A 17349-nucleotide genomic window follows, 5' to 3' on the forward strand; every position below is an offset into this window, starting at 1 on the left:
CCACAGAGGCAAATGTCCTTATTCTTGAAGAAATGAAGATGTAAATAACTTAAAATATTTTTTTCTTTTAGGAGCAATAAGAAGCTATCAACAGAAAAGGTGTACAAAAATTAGGGTTGGAAAACTGATCAATATTATTGATATTTTTGAGGCAGTCTAGTGGCAGTAGGCATCAACTTTCTATTATGTTGCCCTTCCCTTCTGAAACATGGTCTGGACAGTGTTGATGACAAGGAGGTGATAGCAGACATTCAGCAAGGACTTGCTGTGTCCCATGTACTCTGATACGTGCCTTGTGTGCATTAATTTGCTTATTCTTCATAGATGTCTCGTGAGGTAGCTGTTATCATTATCCCAGTTTTACACATGGAGGAACCGAGGCTTTGAGAAAGATAAAGAACTTGCCCAGCATAAGGAACTGCCTAAAGGGGGACCTGGATTTGAGCCCAGACATTGTGATTTTACAGCCTTAGCTCTTATCCTAGTCACCAGCATTTTCCAGCCTTTTTTTATGCCATGACACCATAAAAAATGGTACCACTTGCATCCATGCTGGGATAAACACACAATCTCTCCCTATCCCTGTCCTCCCCGAAGGGCGATGGTGGCACCTGAAACCCATCAGCAGCTCTGCCTGTGTTACTGTGACTCCCCAGCTGTTATTATTTATTACTTATTTAAGTTGAAGGTAGATTGCAGTGTTTTAAGTCAGTTTAGACAGTGCATGTGAGCTGTGCTGATAATGCAAAGCCATATTTTAGATAATCCTAAATTGAGTGCATTTGACTTGTAGCTAGAGTTGGTTATAGCAGTTGGTCATATTTGACTAGCTAGAATTAGGTGACAGTGTTCATAAGCGATGAAAAGTCTGTGGGTATTCAGTATATCATGATTTCATAAGACCGAAAATACACAGGTATTAATTGTAGATTCACATAATCAGATTTCTAGTATTTGACCAGTCTTGTGACGAAGTGTAACTGAATTATTTTCTTCTGTGATGCTTGAGCCAGCATGCTTCTGCTCTTACCAGTTTGTGTAAGTGTAGTTTTAAAAATTAACACCCATATTTGTGGTATATGTAAATCTGTGATAACTTAATACTAGTACCCCTCTTTTTGGGACCTGATGTTATTACTTCGTGGGGAAATGACTTGTTTGTTCTTGTTTTCCCATGAGCTTAGTTTAAAGAACATACTGTAGTCAGAAAATCAAAGACTTTTAGACTTTGGTTTTATGATCAAGAGATGAGTAGTCATTTTCCTCATTATGTTTGTGTCCTGGTGACTTCTGAGTCTATGGTTTTCATAATTTTACCAGGTAAATATAATACTCTTTTGATCTACCTTTGTACCTCATCTTACTCATCTATAATCTCATCTGTCATATGGAAACATAATAATAGTTCCTACTCTTCATGGTTGGTGTGAGGATAAATGCAATAATACGTAAAAAGTGCTTAGAATAGTTCATCTATAATAAGTGCACAAAAAATGTCAGTACAAACATCATTGTCATTATCATCATTGCACTGATAATTTACACTTTGGTCTTCCAGTTTTTTAGTTGCTTTAAACTTTTGTTAGGAAGGAATACTCCTAACATTCCTTATGTTGTGAAAGTATGGTAGTGATGTTTTAACTCCCATGGTGTTATTGTTTTAACATAAACCAACAAATAGACAAAAATGCCATTTTAAATTGTATTGAGATGGGGGGGAAGAGTTGCGATTCTGGTAAGATTACATTTTAAAATTTAGAACTGCCCATTTAGAATTGACTAGTATTTGTTTGCATTAGACAGTTAGATAGGCCGGGTGGTGGTTCATGCTTGTAATCCTAGCACACGAGGGAGGCCAAGGCAGGAGGATTGCTTGAGCTCAGGAGATTGAGGCCAGCCTTTGCAAGAGTGAGACCCATCTCTACAGAAGATAGAAAAGTTAGCCAGGGATGGTGGTGCACACCTGTAGTCCCAGCTAGTCGGGAGGCTGAGGCAGGAGGATTGCTTGAGCTGAGGAGTTTGAGGTTGCAGCGAGCTATGATGACACCACTGCACTCTAGCCCGGGTGATGGAGTGAAACTCTGTCTCAAAAAAAAAGAAAAAAAGATAAAATTATTTGAACTTTACAGAATGAGAAAGACTGCCATGTAATTTCTGCCTTCCTTTCATTTATTATCTACTATATGTTAGGTATTTTGCTGTCTTGGGAATACTAAGGTGGATAATACAAATGCCTAACCTGAGAGACCTTAATTTATATTTGTCTTTATTTAAGAATTTAATATGAAATGAGACATATATGTAAAACACTGGATATATAATAGTAAAAGTTGCAGCATTTCATCAATAAGCAGAAGAGGTGTCAGTTGAGAATTTGTTTCTTCTGAAAAATGCTTAGAACCCGGGGCTATCTGGAAACTCAGTTTTTAAAGCTGTCTGTTCTGCTTTAGTTTTTCCTTAATGGCCAGCCACCCTCACTATTTCAGTTCAATATATAATTACGCTTAAAATGCTCAAAACCTTTGGACCAGAAATTCAACCATTGGAAAAATTTAAGTGTGCACGCATGCGTACCCAAATTATAAATATATGTAACTCTATATCTCAATGCCTGTTTTCCACATACATCACACTGAATGGTTTGGTTTCCAAAAGAGTTTTCATAGCACTTTGTTAAGGGGTTTATCTCTCTCTATTCCAGGAGAGGAAATTGTTCCTCCATAAAAGAGCTGCATTGAAGCCTATTGGGTCTTTTAAAGCATTTTCATTTAAATCTGTAAATGTGCAATTTAGAACTGCAAGCCTCAGCGGAGCTCTCATTGCTTTTAGCAGTCTTTGCACTTGTTGATTTGGTTTTGTTTTCACAGCAGCTATTCCCACTGCTCTGCAAGGCTGCTAACCCCTTGCACATGCCTTCCCACACCTACCCCAGCTGACTGTGCCTCAAGCTTTGCTTTGTGTTCTCAAATGCCCTAATTCATCTGTAGGTGCATTTGCCTCTTGTCCCAACTGCTGCCTTCAGGAGAAAGAGATGCCTTTTTGTCTGTATGATATTGTTATTCCTGTTCTCATCTTCATCTTGACTGCATCTTCCCCTTTTCTGCAAACTGCGAGTGTGCCATGTCTTCCCTCTTAATAGTTCCTTCTCTCTCCTCCGACTCTATAACCCGAATCCAATTATTGCACTATTTTTTATCCTTCCTGATGTGGCCCAACTTTTATTTTACATTACTGTCTTGTTTTTAAATTATTATAAAAGCCCTCATCTACTACTTAGGTTGTTTTAGTTTTTTTTTTTTTTCCCTCTAAGAAGCAAAGATGCTTCGTATCTCCTTTCTACCCAGCAAGATGTAACCACTGCTTTGAAGTATCTTTTCTGTTCATGTTTCCATAATTTTGCTATCCTTGTATATATATGTAAAGAAAATGGCGAGACCTAAGGTTTCATTTATTTGAAAAAATGATATCTTTAAAGAACTAGCCTTTGCATAGAATTGTAGGACAAGGGTGTTCAACCACCAAGCCTGGCATGTTATGATGTACGTGTTTATTTAAGTATGAAAATTCCAGCATACATACACCTGTGCCCACACATACACATACTTAAGGATGGTTTTATGTACATATGGTGATATTTTAAGGCTTCTTGACAATGATGATATTTTTATATTTACTATTTTTAAATGAAAATGTTTTATTTTTATGTTGAACAGAAGAACATTTAAATAAAAATTAAAAATGTAATTCAAACTCCATGGGGGTAGGGACTGTGGTTATGTTTTAAGTTTGTATTTGCCATGCCTAACACAGAAATGGATATTGTCTGTTCTGTTATTTTTGTGTTTATTTTGTTTCAAAGGAAGGAACTCCTTTGATCTGTAAAGACCTTCATTATGGTCTGACTTCCTCATAATATGGCTGGTTACATGTCATTACGTGTTAGATTCTTTGTATCAATTTTCTATGAAACTACTTAGTGAATACTTAGGGAATAAAAACCTGTTTAATGTAACGTATACTAGAAAAATATGGTTTACTTTATGTGCTGTCTGATAAATGTGGGTTAGTGCTGCTATTGTTTTGCAGTGTTGTTGTGGCCCATTGTGGTAGAGATGGCTTCTTTAGCGGAGTTAGGCAGATTTAGCTTTGAATTTGACTCTCTCTCTGGGTGTGTATAAGTTATCTTTAACCTTTCTGAGACCCAGATTACGCTGGGTGAGGAACAGATTTCTTGTGAAGATGAAACTGCAATGTATAAAGTCTAAATGACAAAATTCCGAAAGAGCCAAATTTTTCCAAACGAGTCAGTTTTTCCAAAAGAGTCAATTTTTCAGATCTTACTGCTCCGTTAAATTTGATAAATTGTTCCTGGAGCATCTGGATTTATCCCTTTACCCTCAGTATAGCTGAATCATTGATTTGATGTAATAAATTTGTAATTTATATTGACATTTTTCCTTCCATTTGAAAGAAAAAGTTTATTGAATAACTTCATAACTCCCAGTGCATCATTTTTTCATTTCTTTCCTTTTTTTTTTTTTTTGAGACAGAATCTTGCTCTGTTGCCCAGGCTAGAGTGAGTGCTATGGCGTCAGCCTAGCTCACAGCAACCTCAGACTCCTGGGCTCAAGCAATCCTCCTGCCTCAGCCTCCCAAGTAGCTGGGACTACAGGCATGCACCACCATGCCCGGCTAATTTTTTCTCTATATATATTTTTTAGCTGTCCAAATTATTTCTTTCTATTTTTAGTAGAGATGGGGTCTTGCTCTTGCTCAAGCTGGTCTCGAACTCCTGAGCTCAAACAATCCTCCCACCTCGGCCTCCCAGAGTGCTAGGATTACAGGCGTGAGCCACCGCGCCCGGCCTCATTTCATTTTTTGGCCTCATTTCATTTTTTAAGTGAATTCTATAAATGTAAGAATGACTACATTAATGAGCCTATAGATTCTGGCTTTATTAGTTCTTCAGTAGTTTATATTGTTCACTCTACTGGTGATGTGCATTATCATGATTTTTTTTAAAAAATGGATGTTCACTATGTTCCCTGTGTTTTCAGTATGAAGCTAAAATGTCCTTAACATTTTCATTCATTTTCATCAGTTTTCAGAGTTCTTATTGATGTTACCGACTTATCCCGTTTATTGGTTCCAGGCCCTTGTAATTGAGTTGCTGTTGACTGTTGAATAAGGATTTTCTGAAAAACTTGGTGGTGCTTTTTTTTTTCACTTCAGAGTTTTTAATTATAAGTGAAGTAATTTTCTTATAATTTAGAACTTTTAGGAAATAGAACAGAAATTATCCTCTACTTTAAAAATGTTACTTGTTTTCCTAATGTGGGAATTTATACGTAATTTATATACTTGTATAATTGAATATTATGAATGATATCATTCAAAAATATTGCCGTTCTGAAGGTGGAAAATGTAAATGCCAAATCCTTTAACTCTTGGTAGAGCTCTTTCTAGAACATGGTAAATACTTCATGCCTTAGTAAAAATGGTATTTGCCTTTATATTTCTTTTGGCCTGATATTGTTAGGGTCACTTAGTATGCAGTGTTGCATTAATTTATCTGGTGAGCTTCTTTTGTGCCATTGGCTATACAAAAATAAATAATACAGATTTTTGTCTTTGAGCTTATAGCTTAGAGCCCCATCAGAGAAGCAAAAATACACAAATAACTATTAAACTTTGTGATAAATGCAGTTACAGAAGTGATGTATTTGTGGAAAAGATTAAAATTCAATAATTTTAATTATCTGAAAAGCCATCTGTGTATTGGAGGGTGGCCATTGTCAGAACTTCTTTTTTTAAGCCCATGGAACATTTTGTTCATAGGAAATCCTGCTCAGCTCAACAGCAGTGGCTATTATGGTTGAAAGAGGGTTGGACACAGTGAAGTCCCAGGGGCGCTCAATATTGGAAACCGCTCATGTGAACTGTCTGCTGGACACCTGTGAAAGGATACAGGATAATTTGTTGTAAATAAGTAAAGTTATTTTCACTGTGTTGTTTTGGCCTAGTCATATATTGGAGAATACAAGTCTAAGCTGGTGAAAACACTAGAATAACAGTCTAGGGAAGCAAAAATGAGGCTCTGAACTTCAGCAAAGGGCTTTGGTTAAGAGACTTGGGAGGGAAGTCCACAGAATGTGATGGTAGTTGTGGAGAAGCAGAGTTTAGGAAGACTTTGTTTTCTGGTTGTATCTTGCGGTGGGATGAGGTTGGTGAGACAGCAGACACAGGAAAAGGAACAGGTGCTTTCTATTTTTGGTCACTGGCAGCCCTCTTGGATTCCTTGCTGGTCGTCTCCACATAATTATTGAAACCTCTGTTAGTCTTCATTTTATTTCTTTCTCTGGTTTTTCAGCTGAAGATGTGAGGCCAGTAGCCCCAGGGGATTCCTGTCTTCTTTTCTCCCAGATGCTAACAGTTTTGTCCTTTGAAGGTGGTGCTGTGTGGTATGACATCCTGGATAGTATAATGTGACCCCTCTGAAATAGTTGATGCTATGCGTGGTTCTCAGCTGACCTAACTGTCTGTGATGGCTGTGTCCCTGGCTCTTCCTAACCATCCACTGTTTCTGGACATCTCACGGTGGGCATCTCACCTGTTCTTATTCACAAAGCCATTGCCACCTTTCTGCTACTCTGTGTTTTAATGCCCTTGTTAATGTCTGAAGCGTTGAGAGGTGCTTCCTCACTCCCCTGGGCCGCTTCTTACCATGCCATGCTGCACCTGCTCTCTAGCATGGGAAGAATCCCTTCTTGTTCCGTATTTTGTAAGGATCATCTCAGAAAGCACTAACTTCTGGTCCTAAATTGTTTGTATTTTTCGTGGGAACCGCTCTTTCGGTTTCTGTTTGTCCCTCCCACCCCTAAAAGACAAATGTCCGTGTTTGTGGCTGGACAGGAGTCCCGTTTTGAGCCCACTGTTTTGCCCTCAAACCCCACCCCCCACTCCGTTTTGTCACAACTCTCTTCTCTCCCCCTTCTCTCCCCTGTCACTTCCTGTCTTCTTTGCCATTAGCAGCCCTTTTTGGCTGAATGGGCTTCACGTAAATTTTCATATTGCATTGACAGCCGAATAAAGTAGCTTTTTCACAAAGTTACTTTCTTGCCCCCTAATAATTATCTTTGCTGATTGAATTAATTTTCTTTTGATTTATTAGCATTTATTTTTTCAACTTCAAGTTGATCGCTTGCGTTTATTGGCTTCCTACTTTAGAAAGTGGAGCCGCACATGCAGCTCTTTCCCATGGAGACATCGCCACCTTGTGGATCTCTAGGATATTGCTGAGTAAGTTCGTTAAGCCTGGCTTCATTTTTCCAGTTACTGGTAAATCGAAGCTCACATCTTTGACTTTCAGACATTATAATATCTTATCTGAATTGGTGTCTATTCAGTTCATCAATTCATTGATTAAGAAAATGTCTGAGTGCCAATAAAGCATTATGTACTGTATATACTGGGGGTACTGATAAGTTATAGGAGTTTAAAAGCTAATGGAAAAAAAAGTCTTAATATAAATAATTATACTCTGGCAACTGCTTCATGTGAGCATGTTCAAAGCACTCTGGGAATCTGGGAGGAAAATGACTCACTTTACTTGGAATATACCAAAATACTTCTCAGTGGAGGTGGTAGTTAACCTGGAACTTGAAGGATAAATAAGAAGTTGGCCAGATAAAAGGTACCATTTAGAAGCTGGAACAGCAGATTTGTTCAAAGGCTTGAGGCACAGGTGGAAAGGAAGTGTGGTGTAGCTGAACAGCATGAGGCTTGCAGCATAGGGAATGTTGGGGTTCGGAGCAGAAGGTAAAGCCGTAGGTTGGCCTTTTTGGAGACGGTTGTACGAGAGGAGAGGAGGGGAGGGGAGGGGAGGAGAACTAGAATTTTTTTTTTTTGGTGGTATATTATGCAAGGTACTTCTTGTATACTGCTTCATTCAATGAAAGTAACTTTGTGAAGAGATACTGATCTCCCCATTTTACAGTTTAGGAACTAGAACCTCAGAATTTGACTTCACCAGTATCACGTGGCTGACATGAAAGAACAAGTCTATGCTCCAAAACCTGTGCTCTTTGCATGGCGTCATGTTACTTTCTTGCTATGCTATGTCAGGGGGTTTGGACTTCTCTTGTTAAGGAACCCTGGGGTATAAGCAGAAGTATGTCATGATCTGAGCATACCTAGGCAAATGATAAGTGAGATATTGCCCAGCTTCTACAAGGTGTGACACACAGTTCTTGCCTTAAAAGAAAGTTCAGTGTGGTTGGAAGAAGATACCTCAGGGATAGAAATCATTAGAGAAAAATATAAAACAGAATGAAATTAGATAGGATAAGTATTTTAGAATTGGAATGCAGTTGTGAGAAGATTTTCTTTAAAAAGTGGGTTAGAGCCATTCCTTAAGGTACAGTGTAATTTAGAAGGTAGAGAAAGGCAAGCATCTTGAACAGATTGGCCGAGTAAGGAAGGAACAGGCAGGAAGGCAGCTAGTCAGGAGCAGTGGGTTCTGTTGAGGAGTAGTGGAAGGCAAGGTGGGAAAAGGGTGGAATTGGATTACGTATTCACATCTTGCCCTTTATTCCAAGTCTAAACTGGAGTGCTAAGTTTACACTTGGAATGCCCAGTAGGGACCATGCATTTTTGACCGGTTCAGAGGCTTTCTTCCTGATTATACTGGAAATTGAATTGATCATTTCGTGATGGTCTGTTTGTGTTTTGTTTTGTTTGACTTTATTAGTGTCCTTACTGTTGGTAAAAACCAAAAATGGGAGCCTTTTAGAGTGCCGTGTGTGTGTGTGTGTGTGTGTGTGTGTGTGTGTGTGTGTGTGTGTGTATACATCTGGACTTTTGAGGTGTTATTTTGTCCATTTTAGAGTGGGATGTCTTGGAATCAAATCAGTTGTGTACAGTGTTGTTTTTAGCTCATGATCCTGTGAAGTCAAATTCTGAGATTCTGAGAAGACTTAGGTCTTCCCTAAGTGTGGGTTTGGCTGATAAGAGAGACTTGCTCAGTACTGCTCTCCTATATGAAACCCTCAATTGTCAAATTTCTTGCTTCTACCTTATACTAGCGTAAGACTTAGATTATTTGGAAATGCTTGGTCAGGGTTCTTCCAAGATTAAGATTTTGCTGTTTCAGTGACCCTTGTAGGGGCTGCTTAGCTCATAATTCAAAAACATACAACAGTTATTTGAGAAAAATTAAAATAGCACTCGTTAGTAAAACATGTTACCTAATTGCATGGGTATTGATAGAATTGTAGTTTTTTTTTTTTCCCTGCCATTTGTTCCTGTTGGGACTTGGTATCAAGACAGTTTTTCCTGAAGGTTTTTCACAGTTGACAAGCCCCATGCATAAGAATCATCTTGGATATTTGTGTAAAAGTCACTTTGATGGATCTCCCATCTAATGATCAGAAACTGGGAGATTGGGTGAGATGGGTGGAGTCTGGGAACCTGCATTTTTAATCAGCATCCCAGGTGATTCATATGCACATTAAAGCTTGAGAGCCACTAGACAGCATAGAATCTCAGTGTTAGTCCTAGATATTTATTATTACTACTTATAAAGATGATCCTTGACTTATGATGGGGTGATATTGTAAGTCACAATGTGTTTAATATGCCTAACTTACCGAACATCATTGCTTAGCCTGCCTACTGTAAACGTGCTCCGGTTACATTAGCTTCCAGTTGGGCAGAATCATCTAACACAAAGCCTTTTTTATAATAAAGCGTTGACTTTCTCATGTAATTTATTGAATACTGCACTGAAAGTGAAAAACAGAATGGTTGTATTCATTTCCACTGAATGTGTCATAAAGTTGAAAAATCCTAAATTGCACCATCGTAAGTGGGGGACCGTCTGTACTATTATTACTTTTATTTTCAGTCTCCTGTTAACCGGCTTTGTTGTTGGTGTGTCTGCCAAGGTGATCTCCGGTTACATATCTTTTAAGCACTGAAAAGTGTGCTGCTGCTATTACTAAGTACTGTTCTCATAATTTCAGTTTCATCTTTGCTATTAAAAAGCAGTCGTCACTTTGCATGTGTGAAAATGCTGTAAACCCCTTTGGTGACAGCCACACTGGGTGAAGGGAGTGCTTGTAGACCTTGAAGGGAAGCAGGTTGTACCCCACCCTGAAATCCTGCCTGTCTGAAGCATAATTGTAAGTGAAAACAAGTGAGCACAGTTAGTACAATGCATCCTGACAAACTAACGGAAATTTCTGGAGTATTAAGATTGAGTGAAACAGGTTTTGATGATGGTATCCATCTACCAACAAGGAACTTTCATCATCGAAACTAAACATGAATTCTGTGGGGGATGGGTAGGGGCAGAGGAAAAGAGGGCTTTTCTATTTTACAGCTATTTCCAGAGTGTCTTTAAAATAAGATTCACTGTTTTTGTAGTCTTAGTTCTAATTAGCTTACTTTTTAAATAACACCTGAATCCTTAAAAGAGACAATAATAAATTATGATTATCCTATATGGTCTATAGTAAATGCTCACTAAATTCAAAAAATGTTTGTTGATTGAATGATTGTTCACTGCAAATGGCTATTCAAGCCAATGTAAATCTTGCAGGTTAACTTTGGATTCTTTTGAGAAGGTAGAGGAATAGCCCATCTATCAGATAACAAAATTGCAGTAAGTGGTAGAGATTGAGAGATCTAGTTTCTTACCCTCACATCCCCAAATATTTCCCACAGATTTCCTGCTCTGAAGAATCAACCCTATTTATAGGGTAATCAAGGGTTATTAATGGTGCCAGAGTATTCACTGTCATGGTATTTTATCCACTTTGACATTGGTTGCCTTTTACTTCATGTGTATTTTGTGATCAGTGCCAGGAGAGCTGAGTTTATAAACCTTGCACTTATTTTGTCCATGTTATTTTTGCCTTCAGAGTTGACAGATATGAAATAACTGAAAAACCAGTTAATGTTTGCTATATTCTCTGTGTCACAGTAGATCTAGATCATAGTGCTATTTATTGAACTTTTTAACATGTTAATACACTATTAGTTGTCGTTGAATAATTATTATCTGCATTTAATGATCATTGTTCATTTAATACTTGCAGCAGCTCTAGTAACTTGCCCAAGGCTACATAGTAAGTGGTGATCTACCTTAATTTCCTATTTTTCTAGATTTCATTTCCCTGGATCAACCTTTTTGTGCTAAAGAGAATATTGTAATAACAGATTACAAAATATTCCTTTTTTTTCTGCTTTTTATTTCAATGTTTTGTCGTTTGTTATTAAATTTTTTTTAACTAGTTTTGAGTCTGGCGGAACATATCATGTTTACTTGTCATAAATTAGAATTTAATAGTAATGCTGTCATCTTATATTAAAAAAGACAAATAATTTTTTCCCCCAAACTAGGTATATGGTTGCTGGTTGCAAAAGCTAATGATTAAAAACTTGGGAGACAAAGATATAAATTATACTTTGAAGTACTTTGCATTTTCATTTGAGAAATTATTTTACTTTTATGGTTCTTCATTGGAACTAAACTGTTTAACAATGATTTTTTTCTTTATATTTTCTTGAGGCATTGCTGTTGAGCTTAGCAGTCAAGAATTTGGTTAATTTGGTTAAGCGGAACATCTTTTGTGGGGGAAAAGATGTTCAACTGCTGATTCACTTTGGAAGCAAACAGCACAGTGAAAATGATTAGATGGTATGATTGGTATTATTAAATAACTTACTCCATCTGCCTCAGCCACTCTAGCCTCCTGCTAGGCAGTGTCAGTCTGTGGACTTTGCATTCACACTCCTGATCATCCCTGCCCTTTGCTGGGAATGCTTGATCCCTTCAGGACCCGCTTGGCTAACTCCTCTGCTTTGCTCAGATGTCCTCTTCTCAATGAGACTTGAATATAATCTCCATGAGAGCAGGGACCTTTTAGTGTTGTTGTTGTTTCCTGAAGTATTCTAAGCACCTAGAATAGTCCTCCACACAAAATTGTTCAACATTTGTTAAATTGTAACAAACTTTATTAGTAAGGCTGTGGGGAAGTAGGTAGGCATATGTATTGCTAATTACTCATGGAGGACAATTTGACAGTATCAAAATTGCAATGTATATACCCTTGGACCCAACAGTTGCCCTTCAGGGACTTTATTTTCCAGTTATACTACTACTGTATGTACAAGATTATTGTGTGTGTGTGTGTGTGTGTGTGTGTGTGTGTGTGTGTGTGTGTGGTTCGAGTTATTTTAGTTATCTTTTTTTTTTTTTTTACTGTTATTTTTGTTTTTGGTACATATTCCTTTAGGGAATGTTTTTACTCTTCACATGTTTCTTTGTAACACAGGACACACTAATTAACCCTTTTAACCCTTAGTTTTACCACTTATGGGTATAATGTTACTATCTACATTAAATGGTTGTTGCAAAAATTAAATAAAGTAATTCATTAAATTCCTTAGCACCATACTTTGCATATAACAGGCATACATTAAGCATCATCTGTTATCACAAAACACTTTTGATTTATACGAATTCTGGTTTTAACTTACTAGTTTTCCAGACTTTTTTTTGTAAAAACTTTTAATTTTAATCTTTATTTCCAGTTATTACAGGGGTACAAATGTTTTTGGTTACAAGAATTGCTTTTGTAATGCTTGAGTCAGGGTTATTAATGTGCCCATCACCTAGATAGTGTTCTTTAAACATGCTAGGTAGATTTTCACTCGTCCCCTCCTCCCCCTGCCCCTTGATTGATTTCCATTGAATTATACTTCCCTGTATGCACATGTGTACTCACCAGTTCCAGTTTAATAATGAGCACATATGGTGTTTGTTTTTCCATTCTTCAGATACTTCACTTAGGATAATGATCTCCAGTTCCATCCATATTGTTGCAAAAGGCATTAAGTTATCCTTCTTCATGGCCGAGTTGTATTCCATGGTACATATATACCACATTTTGTTAATCCACTCATGAATTGTTGGGCACTTGGGTTGATTCCACATCTTTGCAATTGTGAATTGTGCTGCAATAAACATTTGAGTGCAGGTGTCTTTCTGATAAAATGACTTCCTTTCCTTTGGGTAAATACCCAGAAGTGGGATTGCTGGATCAAATGGTTTAGTTCTTGGAAGAATGTCCATAATGTTTTCCGTAGAGGTTGTACTAATTTGCAGTCCCACCGACAATGTATAAGCCTTGCATTTTCTCTGATTCCATACTAGCATCCATTGTTAATGTATTTTTTAATAAAAGCCATTGTAACTGGAGTAAGGTGATCACTCATTGTGGTTTTAATTTGCATTTCCCTGATAATTAGTGACTGGGCATTTTTTCATATGTTTATTGGACATTTGTCTACCTTCTTTTGAAAAGCTTCTGTTCACATCTTTTGCCTACTTTTTAATGGGGTGGTTTGATTTTTTTTCTTTGCTTGAGTTCTTTGTAGATTCTGGTAATTAGACCTTCGTTGGATGTATAGCTTGTGAATATTTTCTCCCATTCATTAGGTTGTCTATTTGTTCTGTTGATTATTTCCTTTGCTGTGCAGAAGCTTTTTTAATTTAATCAAGTCCCATTTATTTATTTTTGTTGTTGCTGTGATTGCCATTGGCATCTTCTTCAGAAATTCTTTGCCTAGGCCTTTACGTAGAAGAGTTTTCCAACATCTTTTTCTAAAGTTCTTATGATTTCATGCCTTACATTTAAATCTTTTATCTGTCTTGAATTAATTTTTGTGAGTGGTGAAAGATATGGATCCTGTTTCACTCTTCTACATGTGGCTATCCACTTGTCACAGCATTTATTAAATAGATATTCTTTCCCCTAGTGTACACTGTTGTCTGCTTTGCCAAAGAGCAGTTGGCTGTATGTGGATGGTTTTTTGTCTGGGTTTTCTGTTTTGTTCCATTGGTCTGTGTCTCTATTTTCGTGCCAATACCATGCTGTTTGGGTTACACCTTGTAGTATAGTTTGAAGTCTGGTAATGTGATGCCTGCAGATTTGTTCCTTTTGCTTAAGATTGCTTTGGCTACTCAGGCTCCTTTCTGGTCACAAACAAAACATGGAATTATTTTTTCTAGTTCTGTGAAATATGACATTGGTATTTTGATGAGAATTATATTGAATCTGTAAATTACTTTGGGTACTACGGACATTTTAACAACGTTGATTTTCCTGATCCATAAGGATGATATGTTTTTCCATTTGTTTATATCATCAGTGATTTCTTTCCTAAGTGTTTTGTAGTTGTCTTTGTAGAGGTCTTTCACCTTCTGGGTTAAGTATATCCCTAGGGTTTTTATTTTTTTTATTTTTTTTTTTGGTAGCTACTGTGAATGATACTGAGTCTTTGATTTGACTCTCAGCTTGAGTTTTATTGGTGTAGAGGAATGCCACTGATTTGTGTACATTGATTTTGTAACCTGAGACTTTGCTGAATTTATTTATCAATTCCAGGAGTCTCTTGGTGGAATCTTTGGGGTTTTCTTGGGTATAAGATCATATTGTCAGCAAAAAGCAATAGTTTGACCTCCTCTTTCCTGATTTGGATACACTTAATTCCTTTCTCTTGCCTGATTGCTCTGGCTAGGACTTATAGTACTGTGTTGAATAGAAGTGGTGACAGTGGGCATCCTTGTCTTGTTGCAGTTCGTGGTGGAAATGCTCAACGTTTCCCCATTCACTATGATGCTGGCTGTGGGTTTGTCATATGGCTTTTATAAATTTGAGATAGGTTCTTTCTATGCCAAGTTTGTTGAGGGTTTTTATCATGAGAGGGTGCTGAATTTTGTCAAATGCTTTTCCTTCATCTATTGAGATGATCACATGATCTTTGCTTTTGCTTCTGTTTATGTGATAAATCAAATTTATTGATTTACATATGTTGAACCATCCTTACTTCCTGGAATGAGGGCCGTTTGTTCCTGGTGGATTATTATTTTGATGTGCTATTAAATTCAGTTTGCTAATATTTTACTGAGGATTTTTACAACTATATTCATAAGGGATATTGGTCTATAGTTTTCTTTTATTGTTGTGTCTTTTCCTGGCTTTGGTATCAAGGTGACACTGGCTTCGTAGAATGAGTTAGGGAGGATTCCCTTCTTCTCAATGTTAATGGAATATAATAATTTCTGCGATATGAGTACCAACTATTTTTTGTAGGTCTGATAAAATTTGACTGTGAATTCATCTGGTCTGGGGATTTTTTTGTGTTGGACAAGTTTTTTTACTTCAATCTCATTGCTCATTATTGGTCTGTTCAGGAGTTCTGTTGCTTCCTGATTGAGTCTCGGAAGGTTTTGTGTCTCAAGGAATTTGTCCATTTCCTCTCTGTTTTCGAGTTTATGTGCGTAGAGATTTTCGTGGTATTCACAGATGATATTTTGTATGTCTTTGGTATCAGTTGTAATATCTCCTTTTTCATTTCTGACTGAGCTTATTTGGGTCATTTCTATTTCTGGTCAATCTAGCCTAGAGGTCTATTGATTTTGTTTATCTTTTCAAAGAACCAACTTTCTGTTTCATTGATCTTCTGTATTACGTACAAGGTTATTCATTGCAGTTTTTATATATTGTATATGATTGCAAACAACTGAAATGACTGTCAATAGGGAATTACTTAAGTCAAATATGGCACATCTGTACAATGGAATGGAATGCTCTACAGCTATAAATGCACAAGAAAGCTGTCTTCTGATGAAAGATCTCCAGAGGTCATCACAAAGTAAAGAACTGTGTAGAGTGTACTATCTTTTCTGCTTAAAAAAAAGATAGTGCGTGGAATAAGAATATACATCCATTAATATGTGCACATGCATAAATAAATCCTGATAGAATACGTAAGAAGTGTGGTGGAAAAATGTGGGAACTTGGTAAACAGGGGAAAGCTTTGGGAAGACTGAATTTCACTGATAGCTCTTTGTATTTTCATTTCTGAAGCAGTCAAAAGTATTTTCTGTTCAAAAAATTAACTAAAAAAATGAAACTTGGAATGGTAGGTATGATAAGTGCTATAGGAACATTTAAAACATTTAAGTATACTAATAAATATTTTAGTGTATTTCAGGGGTAAAAAAAAATTAAAAAAATGATTCCAATAGTTGAATAATGGTATTTTTAAGTATGTGTTTTATGCTGTTTATCTTGATGATTCTAAATGTAACCTGGGCACTGTACTTTGCACTACATAGGTTTTGATTTTTTTGTTGTTATTCTTATAGATAACCATCTGATTCTATTATATTTTCTTTTCAGTCCTGATGATATTGGGACCTGCTGGTATATCCTTCTCTCTGGTTCCGTGTTCATTAAGGAATCCATGTTTCTTCCAAGAAGCAGGTATTGTATAGACATTCTATAATAGATTATCTATGAAACTTGAAATTCTTTTACAGAATTGAGTTCTTTTACAAAATTCTTTTTTCTTCCTTTTTCTTCTTTTACTGTTATAAAACAAGGCAGTACTTTAGAATGTTGATATAATACATAATAAATCTGTAAGAAATAACTATTTTATGTTGTAAACACTGTTCCAATCTGATTAACAAAGGGTGAGAACAGAAAACATGCTGGTGACATATACATTTGTCACACGATCATGTCTGCTGTGTTTAGGGCACGTTTGTGAATAAAATTGACCTCAAAATAGCTTAGGTAAAGGAGAACTAACTTTGAGTATAGCAGGTAGTCTCATAAATATCTGAAAAGAGGCAAAGGAGGGTCATTAAGACCACACAGGACTAGAAGTGGAAAGGCAAGGGCTGTCATTGACTTTTTTGCTTCTGCAGACCATATGGTCTCTCATTTTTGCATTTTTCTGTAAATTAGTTTCCTGCTTTCTTAGGCTGTTAATTTCTTTTTCCCTATGACTTTGGCTTGTGTGTGCTATTGACGTATAATCTTACGTCCCTAATGTTTACACCATTTGAATGCAGTGTCTATGTCTTTTCTTTGGATTCTTCAGGATACCATCTGATTGGCCTAGCTTGGGGCAGATGTGTACCTCTGTTGCAATCAGCTCTGGCCAGAAAGGGTTAGGGCTCATCTGTTATATACATGGCTGTCTATGTTTAAGTTTCCCGAAAGTATCAGCTACTGAGTTTCAGTAGGTATTTTTTCCTCTTATGTGTTTTTCACAAATAAATATTTATATTTTGACAAAAGATTTTATATTTTCACTATTTTTATTTTAAATTATTAAGCATTTTATTTAAACTGACTAAATTTATTAAAGTATAGTGATTCCTCCCTTTCTGTCATCTAACTCCTCTAGAAAAATATCCAAATATATTCTTGATAAATAGTTCTGAATAAGTCAGGGTCCATGTTAAGAATCTATTTTAAAGATGTG

At 36.7% G+C, this 17349-nt stretch overlaps 1 protein-coding gene across 7 annotated transcripts in view; it reads left to right on the top strand.

The window, feature by feature from the left end:
* The window catches only part of RAPGEF2 (Rap guanine nucleotide exchange factor 2), a 239177-nt gene that overhangs the window by 87049 nt on the left and 134779 nt on the right, over positions 1–17349 (top strand). For all 7 annotated transcript variants that reach the window (XM_045552193.1, XM_045552194.1, XM_045552192.1 and 4 more), the window contains exon 4: positions 16254–16337. In XM_045552193.1, the coding sequence (XP_045408149.1) occupies positions 16254–16337 (84 nt within the window). The remainder of the gene's footprint in view (positions 1–16253; positions 16338–17349) is intronic.

This window comes from Lemur catta, chromosome 5, assembly GCF_020740605.2.
Source record: "Lemur catta isolate mLemCat1 chromosome 5, mLemCat1.pri, whole genome shotgun sequence".
Classification (NCBI taxonomy): domain Eukaryota; kingdom Metazoa; phylum Chordata; class Mammalia; order Primates; family Lemuridae; genus Lemur; species Lemur catta.